Source organism: Prionailurus viverrinus, chromosome C2 (assembly GCF_022837055.1).
Source record: "Prionailurus viverrinus isolate Anna chromosome C2, UM_Priviv_1.0, whole genome shotgun sequence".
NCBI lineage: Eukaryota > Metazoa > Chordata > Mammalia > Carnivora > Felidae > Prionailurus > Prionailurus viverrinus.
Genome location: NC_062569.1, coordinates 27,670,800 through 27,690,581, shown reverse-complemented (window position 1 = coordinate 27,690,581; position 19,782 = coordinate 27,670,800). Strand labels below are relative to the sequence as shown.

The 19,782-nt window shown below is 43.4% G+C and overlaps 1 protein-coding gene across 1 annotated transcript in view; it reads left to right on the top strand.

Moving 5' to 3' along the window:
- The window catches only part of CPNE4 (copine 4), a 496,584-nt gene extending 477,048 nt beyond the window's left edge, over nucleotides 1–19,536 (top strand). The window contains exons 12-16 of the mRNA XM_047876436.1: nucleotides 854–908; nucleotides 3,823–3,874; nucleotides 5,218–5,351; nucleotides 11,825–12,061; nucleotides 17,834–19,536. Coding sequence (XP_047732392.1) covers nucleotides 854–908; nucleotides 3,823–3,874; nucleotides 5,218–5,351; nucleotides 11,825–12,061; nucleotides 17,834–17,968 — 613 coding nt within the window. The 3' untranslated portion in view covers nucleotides 17,969–19,536. The remainder of the gene's footprint in view (nucleotides 1–853; nucleotides 909–3,822; nucleotides 3,875–5,217; nucleotides 5,352–11,824; nucleotides 12,062–17,833) is intronic.
- Nucleotides 19,537–19,782: the final 246 nt, after the last annotated feature.

The window sequence follows — 19,782 nt, the reverse complement described above, 5'->3', positions numbered from 1 at the left end:
ACGAGGTAAGGTATAACATATGTGAATGAATAAATTAAAGAGAGAAATTTCAATATGCCTAAGAGAAACCAAGCCATGATTCAATTCATGGGCTATCTTTTCATTAAATATTTATGGAGCACACACTCTGAGGCAAGTATTATGCTGAAGAGAGGGGCAAGGGGCAGTTTGGGACAGAGAGGCAGTGGCAGATGTAAAGATATTAATACCAAAAAACAGCATCCCTTTGCATTCAGAAGACATGAAAAGACATGTAAATAATTTATCCTTGTTTGTATGAAATAAAATAATGGGAGAACTGAGTCCTGTAGATGGAACCAAGCTCTGTCAATTAGCCAGCCTTCTAAGCTTCCTGTTGCTTTTAAATATCCCCTTTTGGCTTAGACTTGTACCCTGGCTCTAACCAGCAGCCTGATCTTGAACAAGTCACTTTACCTCCCAAGACATTTCCCCACCTGTAAAATGAGAATAATGATCTCTCCCTAGAAAGATTTTATAAGATTATATATATGAAAAACCCTAACACAGTCAACCATTGGAGTTACCTAATTCATGATCACTTTTCAAAGACAGAAAAGTAGGCTTGGGGAGGTGAGGAAATCCTGGACCATTATTCCTCAGTATCAAATCTAGCAAAAAGTTATGGGAAGAAATTGCAGACTAATGACTGTAATGAACTTTGGGATTCCTTCTTGATTTTAATTATCCACGCTGCCACTATCCCCTGTTACCACAGATAATCAAGAGCATGAGTCAGAATTTGGCAGAGTAAAATGTCCCAGCAAGGTAACACAGGTTCATGTTTTTCTTCCTCATTGGGTGAACAAATGAAGCAACTTATTTTTTTTTCCAGTGACAAAATGTTCCCGGCCTTTGGGTTCGGTGCCAGGATACCCCCAGAATACACGGTGAGTGAGTATAGATCCTCTGGTGTAAAAAGAATAACTTGGGTTTCCCTCATAGGAATTCACTCTTTTGGCCCTTGATAAAAATATGTAAGTAGAGCCCCAAAACTCAGAAATGGTCTTCAGAACTAGTGAAATTAGCCCCTTGGAGCCTATCTTTCGATGAAACAATCTCCTGGTATTCTGGATGAGTCTTCCCAGAGGGGCACAGGAAGAGTCCCATTGTTGAGTTTCCTGTAGGTATGGTCAGAAACTGAGAAGACGCTCAGGAAGTTGATCTCCACTGTCTCAGAACCTATCTACACAGGTGTCCTCTATAGAAAGATCCTATTGATCACAGTGCCAACTGTGAAAGTCCATGACGAGGACTTCTGCAGAATCCCTTAGGCCAAGTCTCTGAGCACCAGGCTTGTGTGGCAGAGAGATACAGAGAAGTCCTGAAGGAGAAGCACTCTGGCTTAGAGTATTGGGGAGCTGAAAGCTTCCCGTGTAAACACTGGAGTCCTATTTGATACCGATTTCTCATGAACAAAGAAGACAAAGGTTGTGCAGAGAGATTTGCACTGCAGTGGAGCTGAGGCATTGTGCTGTGGTATACCAGATGCCCCCATGGGACGCTCTCCAGAGAGAACTCTGCTCCCACAGGAGGAAGGGCCTTGGAGAGACAGCAAGGTTCCTGCTCCGAACTCATCAATTCCTCTGAGCTGCAAGCCAAGTGGAAGCAATACTGCTCAGTCATCAGTTTCTCTTTTACCGATTGAGTCTCAAGGCAGGAGGAAAATGCTGACGTTTGCTCCCACACCAGAGCTGTCAGACCAAGGGCTTTCCCCTTCTGTGTCCTTTTTGTAAAAAGGGAATCCATCTCCCCGATACTGCTGAAGTGAGCACTGGATGGAGTGGCATGTCTCCCTGACCTGTCCTCTTTCTTGTTTGCCTTATACCCCATACTGTCTTCCCTGCTGGGCATGGCTACAGACTTCTAGAAGCTTTTGTTGGAAATGGAGCACATGGAGAGGAAGAACATAGACTGGGAGTTGCTGACTGGTGGCCTGTAGACATTATTCAGGCCACAAATGTATTATATTTGACACAAATTTTTTTTTAAGAATTAAGCAATTTCAGGGGTGCCTAGGTGACTCAGTCGGTTAAGTGTCCGACTTCGGCTCAGGTCACGATGTCACAGTTCGTGAGTTCGAGCCCCACGTCAGGCTCTGTGCTGACAGCTCAGAGCCTGGAGCCTGTTTCAGATTCTGTGTCTCCCTCTCTCTCTACTTCTTTCCCGCTCATGCTCTCTCTCTGTCTCTCAAAAATAAATAAACGTTTAAAAAAAATTTTTTTTTAAGAATTAAGCAATTTCATGTAAAATATCAGATTTCTGGCTTCTCTGGAAAAACTAAAAGAACTAACAACACTGAGATTAAGAGATTTCACACGCAAGAATTAGCAGAGCTGAAGAGATGCAATCCCCTTCAGATGGGGATGCTGTCTTAACAGGCATCCCTCACATATCCTCATCTGTGCTCTCACAAAGCCATGCAAATGCCCCTTTGCCGTGCCTAATTTCCCCTCTGCTCTAATAGGCACTGGTGGTCTCAATCAGCCGGGTGCCCCCAGAGAGTTTACAAGGGCATCACAATTTACTTCTTTAGGATAAAATCTCAGAGTTTGTCTTGAAACTGAGCCACAAGCGCCTGTGTCTTAGTTTGCACTTTCCTGGGAATAGATCTTGAGACAAGGATTTGGATGCAAGTTGTTTATTTGAGAGGTGGAGGAAAGCTCAACAGAGGGTGGGAAAATGGGGAGAAGTCAACGTAGGGTATGCTAACAAGCCAGTTACCACTGGGGTAGCCAGAGCTGAATTCTTCTGGGGCCTCCAGGAAGACAACGTAGAGTGCACACAGACCCCAAGAGATAAAGGGAGCTGGGGTATTGATATACCATATCCTGTCATCCAGTGAGTGATTAAGGGCTACTCGCCAGGGACATTCATTCCCCAAAACTTTCAGCTAGGCAGGCAAAGCAGGCTCTGGAGGCCTGAGAAAGACTTAAGGTAAGTAAAGCAGGTAAGATGGTTAGAAGTCAGCTGACTTCCTGGAAGTTCTCAGGGCAAAGAAATGTGGGCTAGCATGAACACTAAGAAAAGAGGGGTCTTTTCACACAGTGACCTATTTTCTAGCACCTAATAGAGTCAATGCTTGGAAATAGCCTTTGAAATGCAAGTCTCTATATAATTCCAAATGATATAATAAAAATGTCCAGATGCCAAAACATCCCTCTTGTTTTATCAGGTTTTAGAAACAAAAAAAGTAAACAATATTTTATTCGACCTTATGGTCCTACCTGGTCTTGCCAGGTAGAAGAATTTGTGCTGGAAGCTTAAAAAGTATATTACTTTATTACTTTTCCAGGAATAGAGTCCATTTTACCTGTATATATCTGAAAATCCTCTGGCCCTATATTTCTGCATATAATGTTAGAATGATTCGTAAATGTCAACAGCTTAGCTGGAGCCTTTATAACCATCACCATGTTGAGCAGACAGCTTGGGTTATTGAGGGTCCAAATAGAGTTCAGCCAAATCTAAGCCTCCAGCCTATGGCCAGTTCTATCTGGAAGCTATTTGGAGTTACATTTTTCTGAAATCTTTTCTTCAATTCCTTTTATATGCCTTATTCTCCCCTCCTGCCAGCATTTATCTGATTCTAGAAAATCTTCCTGTCACCTCAACTCCACGGGGAGCTTAGAATTCACCCTCCATCTCAGATTGATTGTGTAAAGGCTTAAAATGGTTCCTGCTGCTTAACACATAATGAATGTAATGGGCATTTGTTTGCAAACTCTAAGCCCCAGTGCCTCCTTACTGGATTAAAGTTGTAATTCTCCTTTCTTCCTTTTTTAAATTTTAATTGGTGTCTAGGTCTCTCACGACTTCGCAATCAACTTTAATGAAGACAACCCAGAATGTGCAGGTAAATCACACATAAAAGAAAGCCAAGGCCTCACATCCCTTCCATGTGTACCTTTCCTATTTTTGTCTCTCTGCTCTGATACAGTGTGTCAGTTATCCACAGTCATCTGTCCACAGCAGACAGCTAGGCTTTCTCTATCCAAATAAACTTACTACTCCAAAGGCAACAGAGAGCCATAATAACAGAGCAGAAAAATAGCCATAAAAGACAGAATGCAGGGGTGCTTGGGTGGCTCAGTTGGTTAAGCATCTGACTTTGGCTCAGGTCATGATCTCATGGTCCATGAGTTCAAGCCCTGCATCAGGTTCTGCACTAACAGTGCAGAGCCTACATCGGATTCTGTGTCTCCCTCTCTTTCTGCCCCTCCCCCACTCATTCTCATTCTCTCTCTCTCTCTCTCTCTCTCAAATAAACATTTAAAAAAAATTTTAAAAGACAGAATGCATAAGAGGTCTTAAGCTTACAGCAAGAATATTGATAGTAATTTCTGGATTTCTCTGCCAAAGAAACATGGGGGAGAAATTTATCCAATGGGCAGTGATACGCTACCCCTCTTTCTGCTTTCCAAGTTTTTCATTAGGGATTTATTTTTCACAACTTCCTCCTGTATAAAGGAATAAAGAGAGGGGGAAACACGGAAATCATTTGACACTTTCAGCATGTTGGCAAAGGATATGGCCTCAGTGACTTCAAACAAGAAGCTTTATGGTTTTGTGCCAGAAAGAGCCTTCTCAAAGGATTTGGTCAGTGTTCCATTATTTCCAGCTAGAAATCCCTCAACATATTCCATTAAATAATGATGATGACACGATGTACACAAGACTCCTACGGGTGGCCGAGGGTGATATAGACTAGAGTCAGCAGGTGGTGTGAAATCTAGAGAAACATTAAAGCTGACTTGCCTAGTGGCTGAAAGCACAGCCTTTAGAGAGAGCCAGGCAAGACCCAGGCTTGAATCCTGAGACTATGACTCACTTGCTTTGTGACCTGAGGCAGATCATTTAGCCTCCCCGAGCCTCAGTTTCATCACCTATAAAAGGGGTATAACATCTATTTCATTGTGCTGTGAAGACCTAATGAAATCTTTTGTGTAAAGTGGGATATTAGGGAAATGTTTGTGGAAAAGGTTGCTTTTGACTTGAGCCTTTAAAGAGAATGATTTCATCAGGAGTGTGGGCAACACCACCAGTGATGTGGTGTTTTCCTTTTTACCTTAAGGACATAAATGTGACATTGAAAAGGACTATTGGGGCAATTTAATGTTTTATTTCTGCGTGTGTTTGATTGCACATAGATTTAAGGAGATACTGAAGTGCTATTGATCTTTACCAATTTCACCTTAGGAATTCAAGGAGTTGTGGAAGCCTATCAGAGCTGCCTTCCCAAGCTCCAACTCTACGGTCCCACCAACATCGCCCCCATCATTCAGAAGGTCGCCAAGTCAGCATCAGAAGAGACTAACACCAAGGAGGCATCGGTAAGGAGAGGGCTGGTCCTCCTGCTAAACGATGTTCACTCACCCGGATATTGGCCATAGCACCCATCCCACTCTGACAATAAATCCAGACATTTCTACTTGTATGAGTTTGGACAAGTGCCTTCACCCTCCCCCACCTTCAGTCTCCTCATCTGAAAAATGAACATAATCATACCCAACTCTGCTGGGTTATTGTGAGGCTCAGAGATGACACATCTCAAATGTCTGCAACATTATCTGAACCCAGGAGACACTCCACAACGGAAGCTATTATAGTCCACGGCAGGTCATACTCATCTTATATTCCTGGAGCAAAAAAATCGTCCAAAAATAAGCTTGCTTTCCAATGGACCCATACTACAGATGAAAGCAAAGCAAAACAGAAGTAAAACAATGGATGATTCTGTCCCCTGGTGGTCAGTTGCAGCAACACAAAACATCATGGCAAAGATTTATTTTACATTCTGTTCATGGTTTTCTTTCTTTTTTTTTTTTATTTACATCCAAATTAGTTAGCATATAGTGCAACAATGATTTCAGGAGTAGATTCCTTGGTGCCCCTTACCCATTTCCCTCCCACAACCCCTCCAGTAATCCTCCGTTTGTTCTCCATATTTATGAGTCTCTTCTGTTTTGTCCCCCTCCCTGTTTTTATATTATTTTTGTTTCCCTTCCCTTATGTTCATCTGTTTTGTCTCTTAAAGTCATCATATGAGTGAAGTCATATGATTTTTGTCTTTCTCTGACTGACTCATTTCACTTAGCATTATACTGTCCAGTTCTATCCACGTAGTTGCAAATGGCAAGATTTCATTCTTTTTGATTGCTGAGTAATACTCCATTGTGTGTGTGTGTGTGTGTGTGTGTGTGTGTGTGTGTGTGTATACCACATTTTCTTTATCCATTCATCCATCGATGGACATTTGGGCTCTTTCCATACTTTTGCTATTGTTGATAGTGCTGCTATAAACATGGGGGTGCATGTGTCCCTTCGAAACATCACACCTGTATCCCTTGGATAAATGCCAAGTAGTGCAATTGCTGGGTCGTAGGATAGTTCTATTTTTAGTTTTTTGAGGAAACTCCATACTGTTTTCCAGAGTGGCTGCACCAGCTTGCATTCCCATGTTCATGGTTCTCTTAAGAGAAATGTAAACCAAGCCTATAAGGCTGAGAAGAGTTTGGTTTTTTTCTCCCCTAAAATCTTAGAGTTGAATATAACCATAATAACTTTTCTATATATCATTTTTAATGATACCGATATCTTTCCTTTCTAGCTTTCTTAATTTAGTAGAATATTGCCAATGTCTGAAATTTTCTCTAGTTTTATCCTGGGTCCAAGATACTGCATTTCCGTGAAGAAGATTATATGCTACTCCCTCATCTCCTGACATGAACTCACCCAACCTACGTGCCCAGGTTCTCAGCCTTCCTCATATTAGAATAGATGGAGGGCCATGCTGGTACCTGATGTCAACCTCTTGTCTTGTGTCCTGGAGCACATCCCCTCTCAGTTATCCAAGGACATTGGTCCAGCAGTTATGTTCCCCTTCTCTCCTTATCATCTATTTCCCCTTCCTACTGAAGACTTATTTCCATTAGCAAATAAAACAGGCTATAATCTCTGTTTGAATTACAATCTCTCCCTTGACTCCACTTTACCCTTTAGCTACTGTCCCTTACTTTACTCTCCTTTAAAGCAAAAGCAGAATCTACCTCACTATCTCGATCCACCTATACCAGCCAGACTTTCCTCCGCAACATTCTTCTGAAAATTGTACTTCTCAGAGTCAATGGCACCTCCATCTTGCCAAACCCACAGAGGCCATGGAGAAAATCTGAATCCTCACAGATACAAGATTTACAAATAAGGGTTCGACAGGATCAGTATTTCATTTTCTTTTTTTTAACTTTTTTTTCAATCACAGAACTTGAAACTCAAATTCTTCAAATTATACCTTGCTCAGAAGTCCAACATATAAAATGGATTTTAAGAAAATAGACCATTCTTGCTAAATCTGGGCTAAGGAATGAGGTTCAAACTTGTCTGTTCGCCTTTACTTCCTTTATCCCCAAGAGCAGACAAGATATCCCCAGAGCTCCCTACAGCCCAGTTTAAAAACTGAATGATCCCAGGCCCTCTAGCAAACCAGGACCCACAAGAATAAAAAGAGAATAGGGCTGAGGGGCGCCTGGGTGGCGCAGTCGGTTAAGCGTCCGACTTCAGCCAGGTCACGATCTCACGGTCCGTGAGTTCGAGCCCCGCGTCAGGCTCTGGGCTGATGGCTCAGAGCCTGGAGCCTGTTTCCGATTCTGTGTCTCCCTCTCTCTCTGCCCCTCCCCCGTTCAGGCTCTGTCTCTCTCTGTCCCAAAAATAAATAAACGTTGAGAATAGGGCTGACATGGGTCTGGATTCGGGCCTGATTAAAGCCAGTGTGAGTTTTTGGCCATGACTCACTCCCCCAAGGACAGGCGTGTCTGCTTTGAAAGGACATGTCAGGAATCAGTGAAGGAAGTATCTAATCCACACAACCTCAGATAATTTACCCTGTAGGCCAGAAACACTGGTGTTTTTCCCCAGAGATTTTCCCTGTTCTCTGAACAGCGTATGGTCCATGGCCCCTTGTTATCACTGATAGCTGAAGGTCCTAACCTTGAGCCTCTTGGGCAAGTTGTACAGGGCATCTATGGCTGTCAGATTTTCTTCTTGGTTTTGTGGAACCCTTGTAGGAATAAAAAAAAAAAATCCCCGCCTATCTAAAGACCCCAGTTCATTCAAAGACTGTAATGTTTCATCTGTGAGCATTTTCCTAGCCTGACTTGGGAAGTAACTGCTACTGCTTTCTTTATTGGAAATTTCCATCAGGATTTCGATCCGGCAATGTGCAGCCTATTACTTTTAGCTAGATTGAACCTGGAAGGATCAGATTCTAAAATCCTGACAATCTTCTCAGAGCAGGGGTTCTAGACCTGTTTTGTTCCAGGAGCACCATTAACAGCTGGTGAAGCCCGTGGACCGCTTCTCAGAAATGCTTTTAAATGCACAAATTAAAATATATATTATAAATAAACCAAATGTATTGAAATGCATTCAGCAAAACATTTTTAAATGTAGCTAAGAAGCATGATAAATATAGTAATAAAATGCTTCTTTTATTAACATTAAATTATAAGAACTAGTAACTAGTCTAATAATTCTGTAATTTCTAAGTAGTATTGATATAAATGATATAGTAAGATATTTGCAGTCACTGTAATTTAACAGGAAAATATTCTGTGATTTCTATTGGTGATGAAGTTGCAAGTACAGTTAAAACTAATTTTATTTGGGGGCGCCTGGGTGGCGCAGTCGGTTAAGCGTCCGACTTCAGCCAGGTCACGATCTCGCGGTCCGTGAGTTCGAGCCCCGCGTCAGGCTCTGGGCTGACGGCTCGGAGCCTGGAACCTGTTTCCGATTCTGTGTCTCCCTCTCTCCTTGCCCCTCCCCCCGTTCATGCTCTGTCTCTCTCTGTCCCAAAAATAAATTAAAAAAAAAAAACAAAACTAATTTTATTTGTTAATTATATTAATAATTGAAATAATGATAAATTTCAGTTAGAGGCTAGTGAAAATAAAAATGTAATTTTCCCCAAGTTCGCAGACTATCTGAAATCTTTCAACAGTCCACAGGCCCAGGTTAAGAATCCCTACTCTAGGGGCTCCTGGTTGGCTCAGTTGGTAGAGCATGCACCTCTTGGCCTTGGGGTTTTGAGTTCAAGTCCCAGTTTGGTGTAGAGCTTACTTAAAGATTAAAATCTTTAAAAAAATAAAATAAAATCCCTGCTCTAGATGAAAAGTCAACAAACTACATTCTGCAGTGTGTTTTTCAATGGCTTACAAGCTAAGAAGGGCTTTTACATTTTTAAATGGTTGAAAAAATCAAAAGAAGAATGATAATTTCATGGCACATGGAAATTATATGACATTTAAAACTTCAGACTCCATCAGTAAAATGTTATCGGGGCGCCTGGGTGGCTCCGTCAGTTAAGCGTCCAACTTCAGCTCAGGTCATGATCTCATGGTTCGTGAGTTCGAGCCCTTCGTCGGGCTCTGTGCTGATAGCTCAGCACCTGGAGCCTGCTTCGGATTCTGTGTCTCCCCATCTTCCCTCCTCCGCTCTTGCTCTCTCTCTCTCTCTCTCTCTCTCTGTCTCTCAAAAATAAATAAACATTAAAACAATTTTTAAAAAAGAATACAACCGTGCCCATTCATATTAAGTATTGAAATTGCTGTTCTCATATTACACTAGCAAGGTTATGTTGTTGGATAGAGATTACTAAATAATTGGTTATTGTCCCTTTACAGAAAATATTTTCCCAACCCTGTCTCTAGACCATTTCAACTCTAAAGTTTCTTGATGTGGTAGTGTGACTCTCAGGTGTTTTTGTTTCTGGAGGCATCGAGCAGGTAGGGATGATCCATCCCTTGGGGCTACAAAGATCAAATCGGTGGCAGTTGGGGAAAGTGGAGAAAGGAAGACTAGGTCTCATCTGTTTATGAGTCAGAAGCAATATCCATCCAGGTGTGGCATCTGCCTGGCCTTCCAAGGCATACCCTGGAAAGGGTGATTTATGATTCTGGTGTATTCTATACCTCTTCCCCATATCTCCCACCACCAAGTTGCCTCCTTCTGCCCGTTCTCTGCACCTTCCTAGCTGTACTATGCGGTCATCCTACTGAAATCTTCCTCCAAACTCCCAGGCTACCTTTTTTTGTAACTGTATAAGACTCAAAGAGCATGGCTATGAATGAAAATCTACAACTGAAATGAACTTGCATATTGGTCGGTTAGCTAGAACTAGGGATGGGTAGTTAATGGACATGGAACAGAAATAGTCTTTACGTTAAACTATATGAAAAGCATGTAGAACATGTGGCTGTCTTCATCATAGTGTGAATTTCTATTCTCTCCAGTTGCACTTTTGACAAGTTATGTCATCTAAAATGTTTTTTTCAGACTTACAAAGAGAAGTGGGAACCTTTAACGCTAACAGCCTGTGTGCAACCTTTTAAGTAGGATTCTCAAAACCAAATGTTTTCAGAATGTGGCTACTCTATCCAGCCTTTCTTCTTTGAAATATGGCAACTTGAAATGGCTTCATAATCCCACATTTATTCCCTGTAGATGTTGGGCTCATTGCAAAAATTATAGATTGGCATGAGTGGCAGGCCAGGGCCCTACTTCTCTCTCATCTCACAGTAGAGGCTATCATGATGCCACTCACAGCAGTGATGACCTCTGATAGTCTTCCTTCTCCAGACCCCATAGCACGTCCTGAGCCCTCCCTGTGCTGATGCGTACAGAGCCTCTTCGGCAGTCTCCATCTCAGATGAGCCACCTGCCAGCCTATGCAGGTGGAAAGGGGCCAGCCAGTCTACAGGCAGGAAGCCACAGGAGCTGAGCACCCACAGGCACACTCTAAGTAGACCATGGTGCATGGCCTCTGGGGAAAGAGACTGCAGCCCTCACCCTCCGCCAGCAAGGCCCTAGACGAGTGCTGTCCACTGGAAATGTAATGGGAGTCGTATATGCAATTTTAATTTCTCTAGTGGCCACATTTTTAAAAGTTAAAGGAATCTAGGGAATTCATTTTATCGAAACCCAATATAACCAAAATATTCTCATCTTAATATATGTTCCGTATAAAAAATTAATGAAATATTTTACATTCTTTGTATTCAGTCTTCAAAATCCATGTGTATTTACTTACATCATCTTAATTTGGATGCTAAATCATCACCACAAATACTTGATCTTTGTTTAGATTTTATATGTTAATCGTTGAGAAGCTAGATTCACATACCTGAGTGGTTCCAGATGTCCTTCAGAGGTTTCCAATAACTGAATCGAGTCTTCATTTTGAAAGTTAAATTTAAATTCATTTAAATGAAATAAAATTAAAATTCCAGTTCCCCTGTTACTCTAGTCACACTTCAAGGGCTCGGTAGTCACATGGAGCTAGTCGCTATCGTATGGGGCAATGCATTCACAGGCTCTGAAAAATCCCACAGCTGAAGAGGATGGGATAAATGGTCTCGTCCCATTCCTCACTTCGCAGATGAAGAGACTTAGACCCAGAAGAGGGAAGGAGTTTTCCCAGGAACTCCGAGAGTGAGTCTTTGAAGCCAGGCCCTCTTGACTCCCCTCTGCTGCTCTGTCCACTACCCTGTGCTTTGTAACTGCCACTAAGGTGATTATTAGAATTAACCCACAATTCGTATGCCTGCATTTAAGTTCCATTCATCATAACCTTAAGTCGTTAGGGCTGTAACACTCAATAAAAGACTCCATAAAAAGACAGACTCCATAAAAGTCTGTCAGTACTGTCGCAGTGGTCAATATGCACAGAAGCCTCCTGGGTACATAACTGGTATTGTCCTTGTCTCCCCCACCTCTCCATCCCCGTGGTCACCTGGCCTCCAATCAATTGCAGCAATACTTCATCCTGCTGATCCTCACCGACGGCGTCATCACAGACATGGCCGACACCCGGGAGGCCATCGTCCACGCCTCCCACCTCCCCATGTCGGTCATCATCGTCGGGGTGGGCAACGCTGACTTCAGCGACATGCAGATGCTGGATGGTGACGACGGCATTCTGAGGTCACCCAAGGGAGAGCCTGTCCTTCGAGATATCGTCCAGTTCGTGCCCTTCAGGAACTTCAAACACGTACGCATATCTCTGGGGCTTCCCGTGGGAGAGCAGAACCAAAGCAAGCCCACTCCCACATTTTACCATCAGTGTCTGGGGTGAAGCAATGCTAGCTGTCCCTGCGGGGCCGGGCCGTCTCACATGCAGGATACATAGAGCTTGGCTCTTTGGAGAAAGACGTGTGACTTAAGTAAGAGATGAGGAGTCGTGCTAACTGTGGTGGCCAGCGTTTCACTGGCACTTGCCCCCGTCCGTATAATTTCGGCTCTCTAGTGCACACAGGGCTGCATGCACCTTTGGGCAGGCTGTTCCCTTCCCGAGGGTGCCAGGCTGAAGTAGCAAAGAGAAGCTGAAATTCAGCCTGGGTTCTCCTTGTCAAGCCACGGACCCTCGGAGACGCCTGTGTTTGCCTTGGAAAAGTATAGTTTTGAAATGATAGAGACCTAAATCCTCTATAAACATACAGTAAACAGCATGAAAGATTTATTTAACTCTTTAATGAGGGAACCAGAAAGATAACAAAGCTATTCAAAGGAGGGTATAAAATAGTTGATTATGGTCACGGGGGGGCAGGCAATACTGGCATAGGTTTGCTAGGCGGATTCAAAACTGCTTAATAACCAAAAGGGTTAAAAAATAATAATTATCATCTTTAGATTACTTTCTTGACTGGGCAGAAATCTTGTCAGTTTTCTGCAAGTTAACATCTAGCTTTACAGCCTTGGGCTCCCATCAGTAACAAACAGTAAGTCAAGCAGGGTCACAGTCCCCAGATGACCCCAAAGCAGGCCCACTAGACAATGCTCTGACACGGACTTAAGAAATTGCTCTGTAACAGGTTTTTGGCATTTCCTAATTTGGGATGATTTTTAACTCAAGAAAAGACACCTTTAAAATGTACACAAAACCCTGCACGTGTAGGGCTGCTTTTGCCCAGAGTGACACCTTCTCTGAGTCACACATATGTCCCCTCTGTGCTGGTAGTGGCCCTGAGGGGTTCTTCAGCGCCTCCTCCAGCTGCATCTGGGCGTCACGTGTGTTGTCACAGACAGTCCTCTGTGTTCTTTTGTTCCATGCTGCTTGTGGAGGCCGCTCAAGAGCGGAGCACCCGCAGCCCCTGCTAGCCACGGAGGCCTTGCCTTCTGCTCTGCGTGTGGTGCCAGTAATACCGCTCCCAGGCCTGGCAACTGAACTTGAGCTGCCCCAGCAGGAGGGAATCTCCAGAATCTTAGTGCCCGGAAACCCAGCGGTCTCCTTGGAAATGACAAGAACCCCCTCCTCTCCGTGCTACGGAGAGCCCTCTGTCACCTGGACTATTAAGGCAGACCACCAATGCCTACGCTTCCCATCCCCCTGCTGGAAATGTCTTTGGCTTCCCCCTCCAGCCCCTCTGTTCTGAGGCCTGAAGTCAGTTATTTAGGGTCAGGCACTCTGCTTTCCCTTCTGACATTTTCTGGAAAAGCCTTTCTCCTCAAGCCCAAAACCCTCATTCAAATGAAACCCTTCACCCTCCTAGCCAGTTTATCAGATACATCCAGAAACATCGGAATCCCAATCTGGGCTCACCCTGGGACCCCAGCTACACTGGGTAAGGCAAGTATGAAAGTAGGATGGATGGGTTTATTGTCAACAAGTCCCAGTGCCAGCGTCAGAGCCTTTGGCATACGCTTTTCACAAACTGCTGCTTACCACCTTTTTGGGACGGACTTTAAAGCAAACATTCAGATAAATCACGAGCCCAGCAGCCTCCACTGAACCCTACATCTCTTGGCCTACCGAGACCACTTAGAGAGATCCCTGCACACTCCAGGGCTCCTTGAACGATAAGGTATTGCTCATAGCCTTACGGCCACACAATTGCTATTCGCCCTTTAAGGAGAACTGTGTGTAATTAGAATCATTAAAGGAGCCAAACATCAATCCCTGGTTACAGCCTTGAGTACAAAGGGAGCTCCAAGTAACACCAAGCCCCCAGAAAGCACATAGGCACTAGTGGGGGGTGTGGGCTAGCTGTGGAGGAGGCTGTTTGCCTGGGGAGGGTGTTTCCAAATGAAACCACTTACTAAATAAAAGAGGCTCAGCAAGCCCTCAGGTCGTCTGCATGGGGACAGCAAGGAGTGTTATCTGCTAGGTGGAGGGATGTTTTAGAGCAGGCTAAATTTGCTGCAATTGTGTTCACCAATGAAGCTATCACTTCCCCAAACCATTCTCTCTCTGTCCCTGCATGCACACACTTGTGCAAACACACACACACACACACACACACACACACACACACCTGTGTGCTACAGCAATGCCACAGAGCCATGCGAGTTCTCGCCTCTCCTCCAGCTTCCTCGTATTCCTTAAACACTCATGGAACACCTTCTATGGGCACAGCATGTGCTAGACTAGGACCACAGTGAGATGATAAAGCCACAGAGCCAGGCCTCGAGGAATTTTCTGGAGAACTACATGGTTGGGACATACGTGTCAGCAGAAAACTCCCATGCTAAGCAACCTGTGGGTGATTGAAAAGGGTTCAAATGTTGCTCTAGGATTTCAGAGCAGAGAGGAGCAGCAGAGAGGAAAGCCTCACAGCTTGAGGTCGTAAAAGGAAGACAGAGCCTTGGTGGGCAGGGAGGTGAGGGGGCGTCAGCAACAAGGGAAGCGCCCTGATCAGGGTGAGGGAGTGGGCTGCTTGCGCGTGTCTGGGGCACAGAGTCTCCAGCAGCTCTGTGGGTGACGAAAACAACACCAGGGGCATATCACCCACCTTATCTTCATGGATTTCAGATTACAGTTTGAAAACTATGTCATCATCCAAACGAATCTACTCTGAATTCAATACACAGTAAATAAAATGGAAGGTGAGCTGGTATCATTTCATATAAGCCAGTCACCCATGAACTGCCTCTCTTTGCATAATAACTCAAAGCTTTGAAGTGGACAAGGCACAGACTCTGAGCTGTGTGGCTCTGGGCAAGTTATTTAACCTTTCTGTGCCATAGACTTTCATCTGTAAAATGAGGCAAATGACAAATACATTGGGAGAATGAAGGTGGTACCTATATAAAGCTTGGCACAGCAGCTGGGCGTCATGGGTGGTTAATAAATACAGCTGCAAATACCAGCTGTGTTCACCTTTTTGGCCTTTTCCCAACCAGATCATGCCCTCAAGCCCTAACCGCTCACCAGAGCCACCAGAGCCAGCCCAGATATGCAAAAGAATGGGAGAGTCATTTAGGAACTGTGCTGTCTAGGGGCGCCTGGGTGGCTCAGTAGGTTACGCGTCTGACTTTGGCTCAGGTCATGATCTCAAGGTTCATGGGTTCAAACCCCATGTCTGCACTTTCAGCGCAGAGCCTGCTTGGGATTCTCTCTCTCTCCCTCTCTCTGCCCCTCCCCCACTCATGCTTTTTCTCTCTCTCTCTCTCTCAAAGTGAATGAATAAACTTTAAAAAAAAAACTGTGCTAATACAGTGACAAATAGCCACATGCAGCTGTTTAAATTAATTTAAATAAATTTTAAATAAAATTTAAAATTCAGTTTTTCATTCACACCAGCCACATTTTAAGGGCTCGATAATCACATGAGTCTAGTGACTGCCATACTGGACAGTGCAGATATAGAATATTTCCATCACTGTACAAAGTTCTACTTGCCAGCATTAGTTTAGGGATATCTTTGTCTTCAAATAACAGCAAATTCATCTTAACAGGGGATTACACAAGTGGTTCTTAACCAGGGACAACTTTGGCAACATCTGGAGACACTTATGATAGTGACAGTTTTGGGTGCCACTTGCAGGTAGTGGGTAGAGGCCAGGGGTGCTGTTAAACATCCCACAATGCACAGGACAGTTCCCCATACCAAGAATTAGCAGGCCCAAAATAGCAATAGTGCCAAAATTGAGAGACTCTGGATTGTGTAAATACAAATACATTGTTCTTCTGTAACGAGAAGTTAGGGACTGGCAGCTGCTGACATCTTTTTTTCAGTGATTTGATAGTATCAGGCAAGCACTTGGTTATTCCCCTTGCTGTTGTCTCATGATGATAAAACAGTTGCTGTAGCTCCAGGAATTACATTCTAGTTCAAAGAAAAAAAGAAGAGGAAAGGGAAACAAAGTCTATTATGTCTGTGCCCTCTAATCAGGAAAAAAAAAAAAAAAACCTTTCCAAGAAACATCCTTATGTCTCAAAGGACAAAACTGGGGCCTATGGCCATCCTTAGGTTCAAGGGAGGCTGGGAAATTAAGTATTTGGCTTTCTAGCCTTTATATGACATGTGGCCAGAGAGTAAACTACAGTAGGAATGACTTTCATAGTTACCCCAGTGTACATGTGGACCATGCTGTAACAGACAACCCTGAGCAGACATTTATAAACTAACAGAGCATTCACGGATGTCAGGTGCCCAACATGCTAAGACACCTTTGAAATGTGAGAGGTCACTTTAGAAAAACTCCCCATCATGTTTTCAAGATATGTGTGTCTATTTTGAGCCTCCTCAAAATTGTGTGAGATAAAACCAATCCCTATTCTTTGCTGTTTTGTCTCCAAGAACACAGGAGCTCAGCCAAGTTGAATGGCTGAGTGGCAAGCCACAGAGGAAGGAAAGAGCAAGAAACCAGGTCATTGGGCATTTAGTCGAACCCTCTTTCTTTCCTTTGCTGAGGAATCTCAAGCACTCGTTAACTGGTCCCTCGGCTTCAAGTTTTCAAGTTCAATAATAGCTAATAATGAGACTAGGGCAATTTTATTTGCCCGGAGGCTGGAAAGTTAGTACTGAATGCCAGAGCCGGAGGTCAGATCCAGCTCTGTATGACTCCAGAGTCCATGCAGAATACCAACCTCCACCTTCCTCTGCCCCAAATCATACAGGGGGACCATACTGCTGACAGAATAAGACTACATTAATTAGTGGTATTCAAGACCCTCCATCACCTGGCCTCAAGCTTATCTTCCAACAGAATACTCCAACAATCCTGCATCCCCAACACACACACACACACACACACACACACACACTTCTTTCAGCCCCATCAGATGACTCCCTGTCCCTAGAATGATCAAACGTCATTCCCCTTCTTCTCTACATTTTAAAACATGCCTAACTTAAATCCCACCTCCTCTTGGAAGTCTGCTGTGATTTCCTCTAATATGACTTGGTCTTTTCATTTTCTGTGCTCTCGTCCCAGAGCATTAATGACTCTAGAACAGTGCTTCCCAAATTTCAGTTCACATAGGAATCACCCTACAGGCACCAAGTTAAAATGCAGATGATGATTCAGTAGCTCTGGGATGGGTCTAACGTTGTACGTTTCTATTAAGCTCCCATGTAACGTGCTGTTGTTCTGTGGCATGTACCATGTTCACACTCACAGTAGAGTTCATTTTGGCCACACCAGGCTCCCCTGTCATGATTATACCTCCTTTAATGGCAAGAACCACAAACTCTTATAAACCCTGGCATCGTGCCTGGACTTGAACACAACTTGGGAACCAAACTTAAAGACAATTCATTCTGCTGTCCAACTTTCACCCGTCTTCAGCTGTGGATAGCTTTATATTTTGAGACAGGCATGAAAAATATAATTATTAAATGAAAGGTTCATTTTCCAACAATCTAACAACTCTCTTGCTTGGAGTAGATGATCAACAAATATCGATTGAATGAATGAATGAATGAATGAGAGAGAGAGAGAGGGTAGCAGCTCAGAGCAAGACTGCAGTCTTGTAGGCTGATTCTGGATCAGATTCCTTGGGCCAGGTGCCAAAGTCACGGTGATTTCTTCTTCCCTGCAGGCATCTCCAGCTGCCCTGGCAAAGAGTGTGTTGGCCGAAGTCCCAAATCAAGTCGTGGACTATTACAATGGCAAAGGGATTAAGCCAAAATGTTCATCAGAAATGTATGAGTCTTCCAGAACACTAGCGCCGTGAACTCCGCACGCTTTTCCAGAGTTCTGAAACACTATTCCTGATAACATTTAATACTTCTACTACTCCTGTACTTAAAAAGACACACACACATACACATTTAAAAAATAGCACGTTTGGGTGATTTTTAACTGACAATTTTTTTTTGCATGTGTAGCCCTGAGGTCTGGATCTGTTAAGCTCTTGTATTGTCAAAGACTTTTTACAAGGAAACACAAATAATTGTAACTTACTCTTTACATTATAGCATGTCGCCTTGAAATAAAATGTTGTCTGTATCCGTTTTTTATACAGGTTTGTCGAAATTTTGCTAAATTTCTTATTATCTTTACACTGTGAAGCATTTTGAAACATTTACTGAACGTCGATAGCCAAAACATATTTGGTTTTACCTGCTACGGGATGAGAGACTTTTCAAAATGGCAGATGCATGGACTGTATTTTGCATGTTTAAAATAAAAACATACCAACAAACAAACCACACTGTTTTTTGCAGTTGTTATCTATAATCCCTCCCTGCTAAAAACGGTCTCTTTGCTGAAGAAAAGGTTCATCCACCTAGACATAGACTTCTAGAAGTGGGTCTGGGGCACCTCTCAGCCCAGCACCTCTCAGACTTGACTGTGCACACAGACTACCTGAGGATCTTGTTAAAATTCAGACTGGTGCAACAGGTCCGCAGGACCCAAGATTCTGCATCTCTAACAAGGTCCCAGGTGACGCCATTGCAGTCTACACTGAAGAATACTGAAGTTCTAGGCTTTGGGGTATCATCCTAGAGACCGTCTGAAACAGGGAAGCACCTCGTCTGCTTGTGAAGGGCACTTGTCCCCTGCCAGTAGCACAAAAGCCCCGCCTGTCTCCGAGGTGGGAATAGAAAGTAGTGAAACTGATTCCAGAAGCTGCATACCCCAAATCAGTCTCACTGCTTTATAGTCACTCCTCTTCCTTAAAAAGACTGGGGAGGGTTCCTCCTTGCCAGCCCCTGCCCTCTTAAAGGAGGCATCACACGACCTCAACAGGAATGGTTCCATTTTTATGTCAATCCCTAGGAGAGACCTCAGAGTCTTCAGTGGGACCACAACAATGGAAACTTGTTCATGGCCAATGGCCATGCAGAATGGTTCTCCAGAAACTTGGCCCACCGAGCTGATCTTTAAGCTTAGTGTGGGGCTTCTGACTGCCTCTTTTTATCACTCCTGAGAGCAAATTCTACCAGCAGAAATGCCTAGAATCATTGTTCTGTGTGGAGGTGTTTTGTTTTGATAGAAACCGGCCAGTCTTGAACCAGAACGAATGTTTCCCTTGTCTAATGTTCTCACAGAGAAATGGACAAGCGTTTTACAGGTATAAAAGGCACAAGGAGGAACTTATTTTTGGTCAGGGCATTGGGGAAGTAAATCACAAGGCAAAATAGATCTGTTTGTTGTTTGTTGCGGGAGGAAGTATTAATAAGCAAATCAAATGCCTTGTATGATCTCCAGTGTTATAATTATAGATCCTAACTTTGCAAATACATGTCAGCCAAATGCACAACATTTTGGGAATGATGGTAAAAAAAAATGTATGACTGAAAAAAATCATAAATATTTAAACTGTATTGTTTTATGAATAAATTGAGTACTTACAGAATTTTTTCCAAGAGTTATAGTCGTGTTTCTCTTTTCCAGGCAATTTGCTAGCAGTGATTTATTTCACGTAGATGACACCCTCAGATTAGGACTCGCTCTTTCACAGTCCCATAGAAACACATGGATCATTGTTTTTGACAAACAAGGATTCAACTATTAAGGCCCTATTGTACAGAATTATCTGAT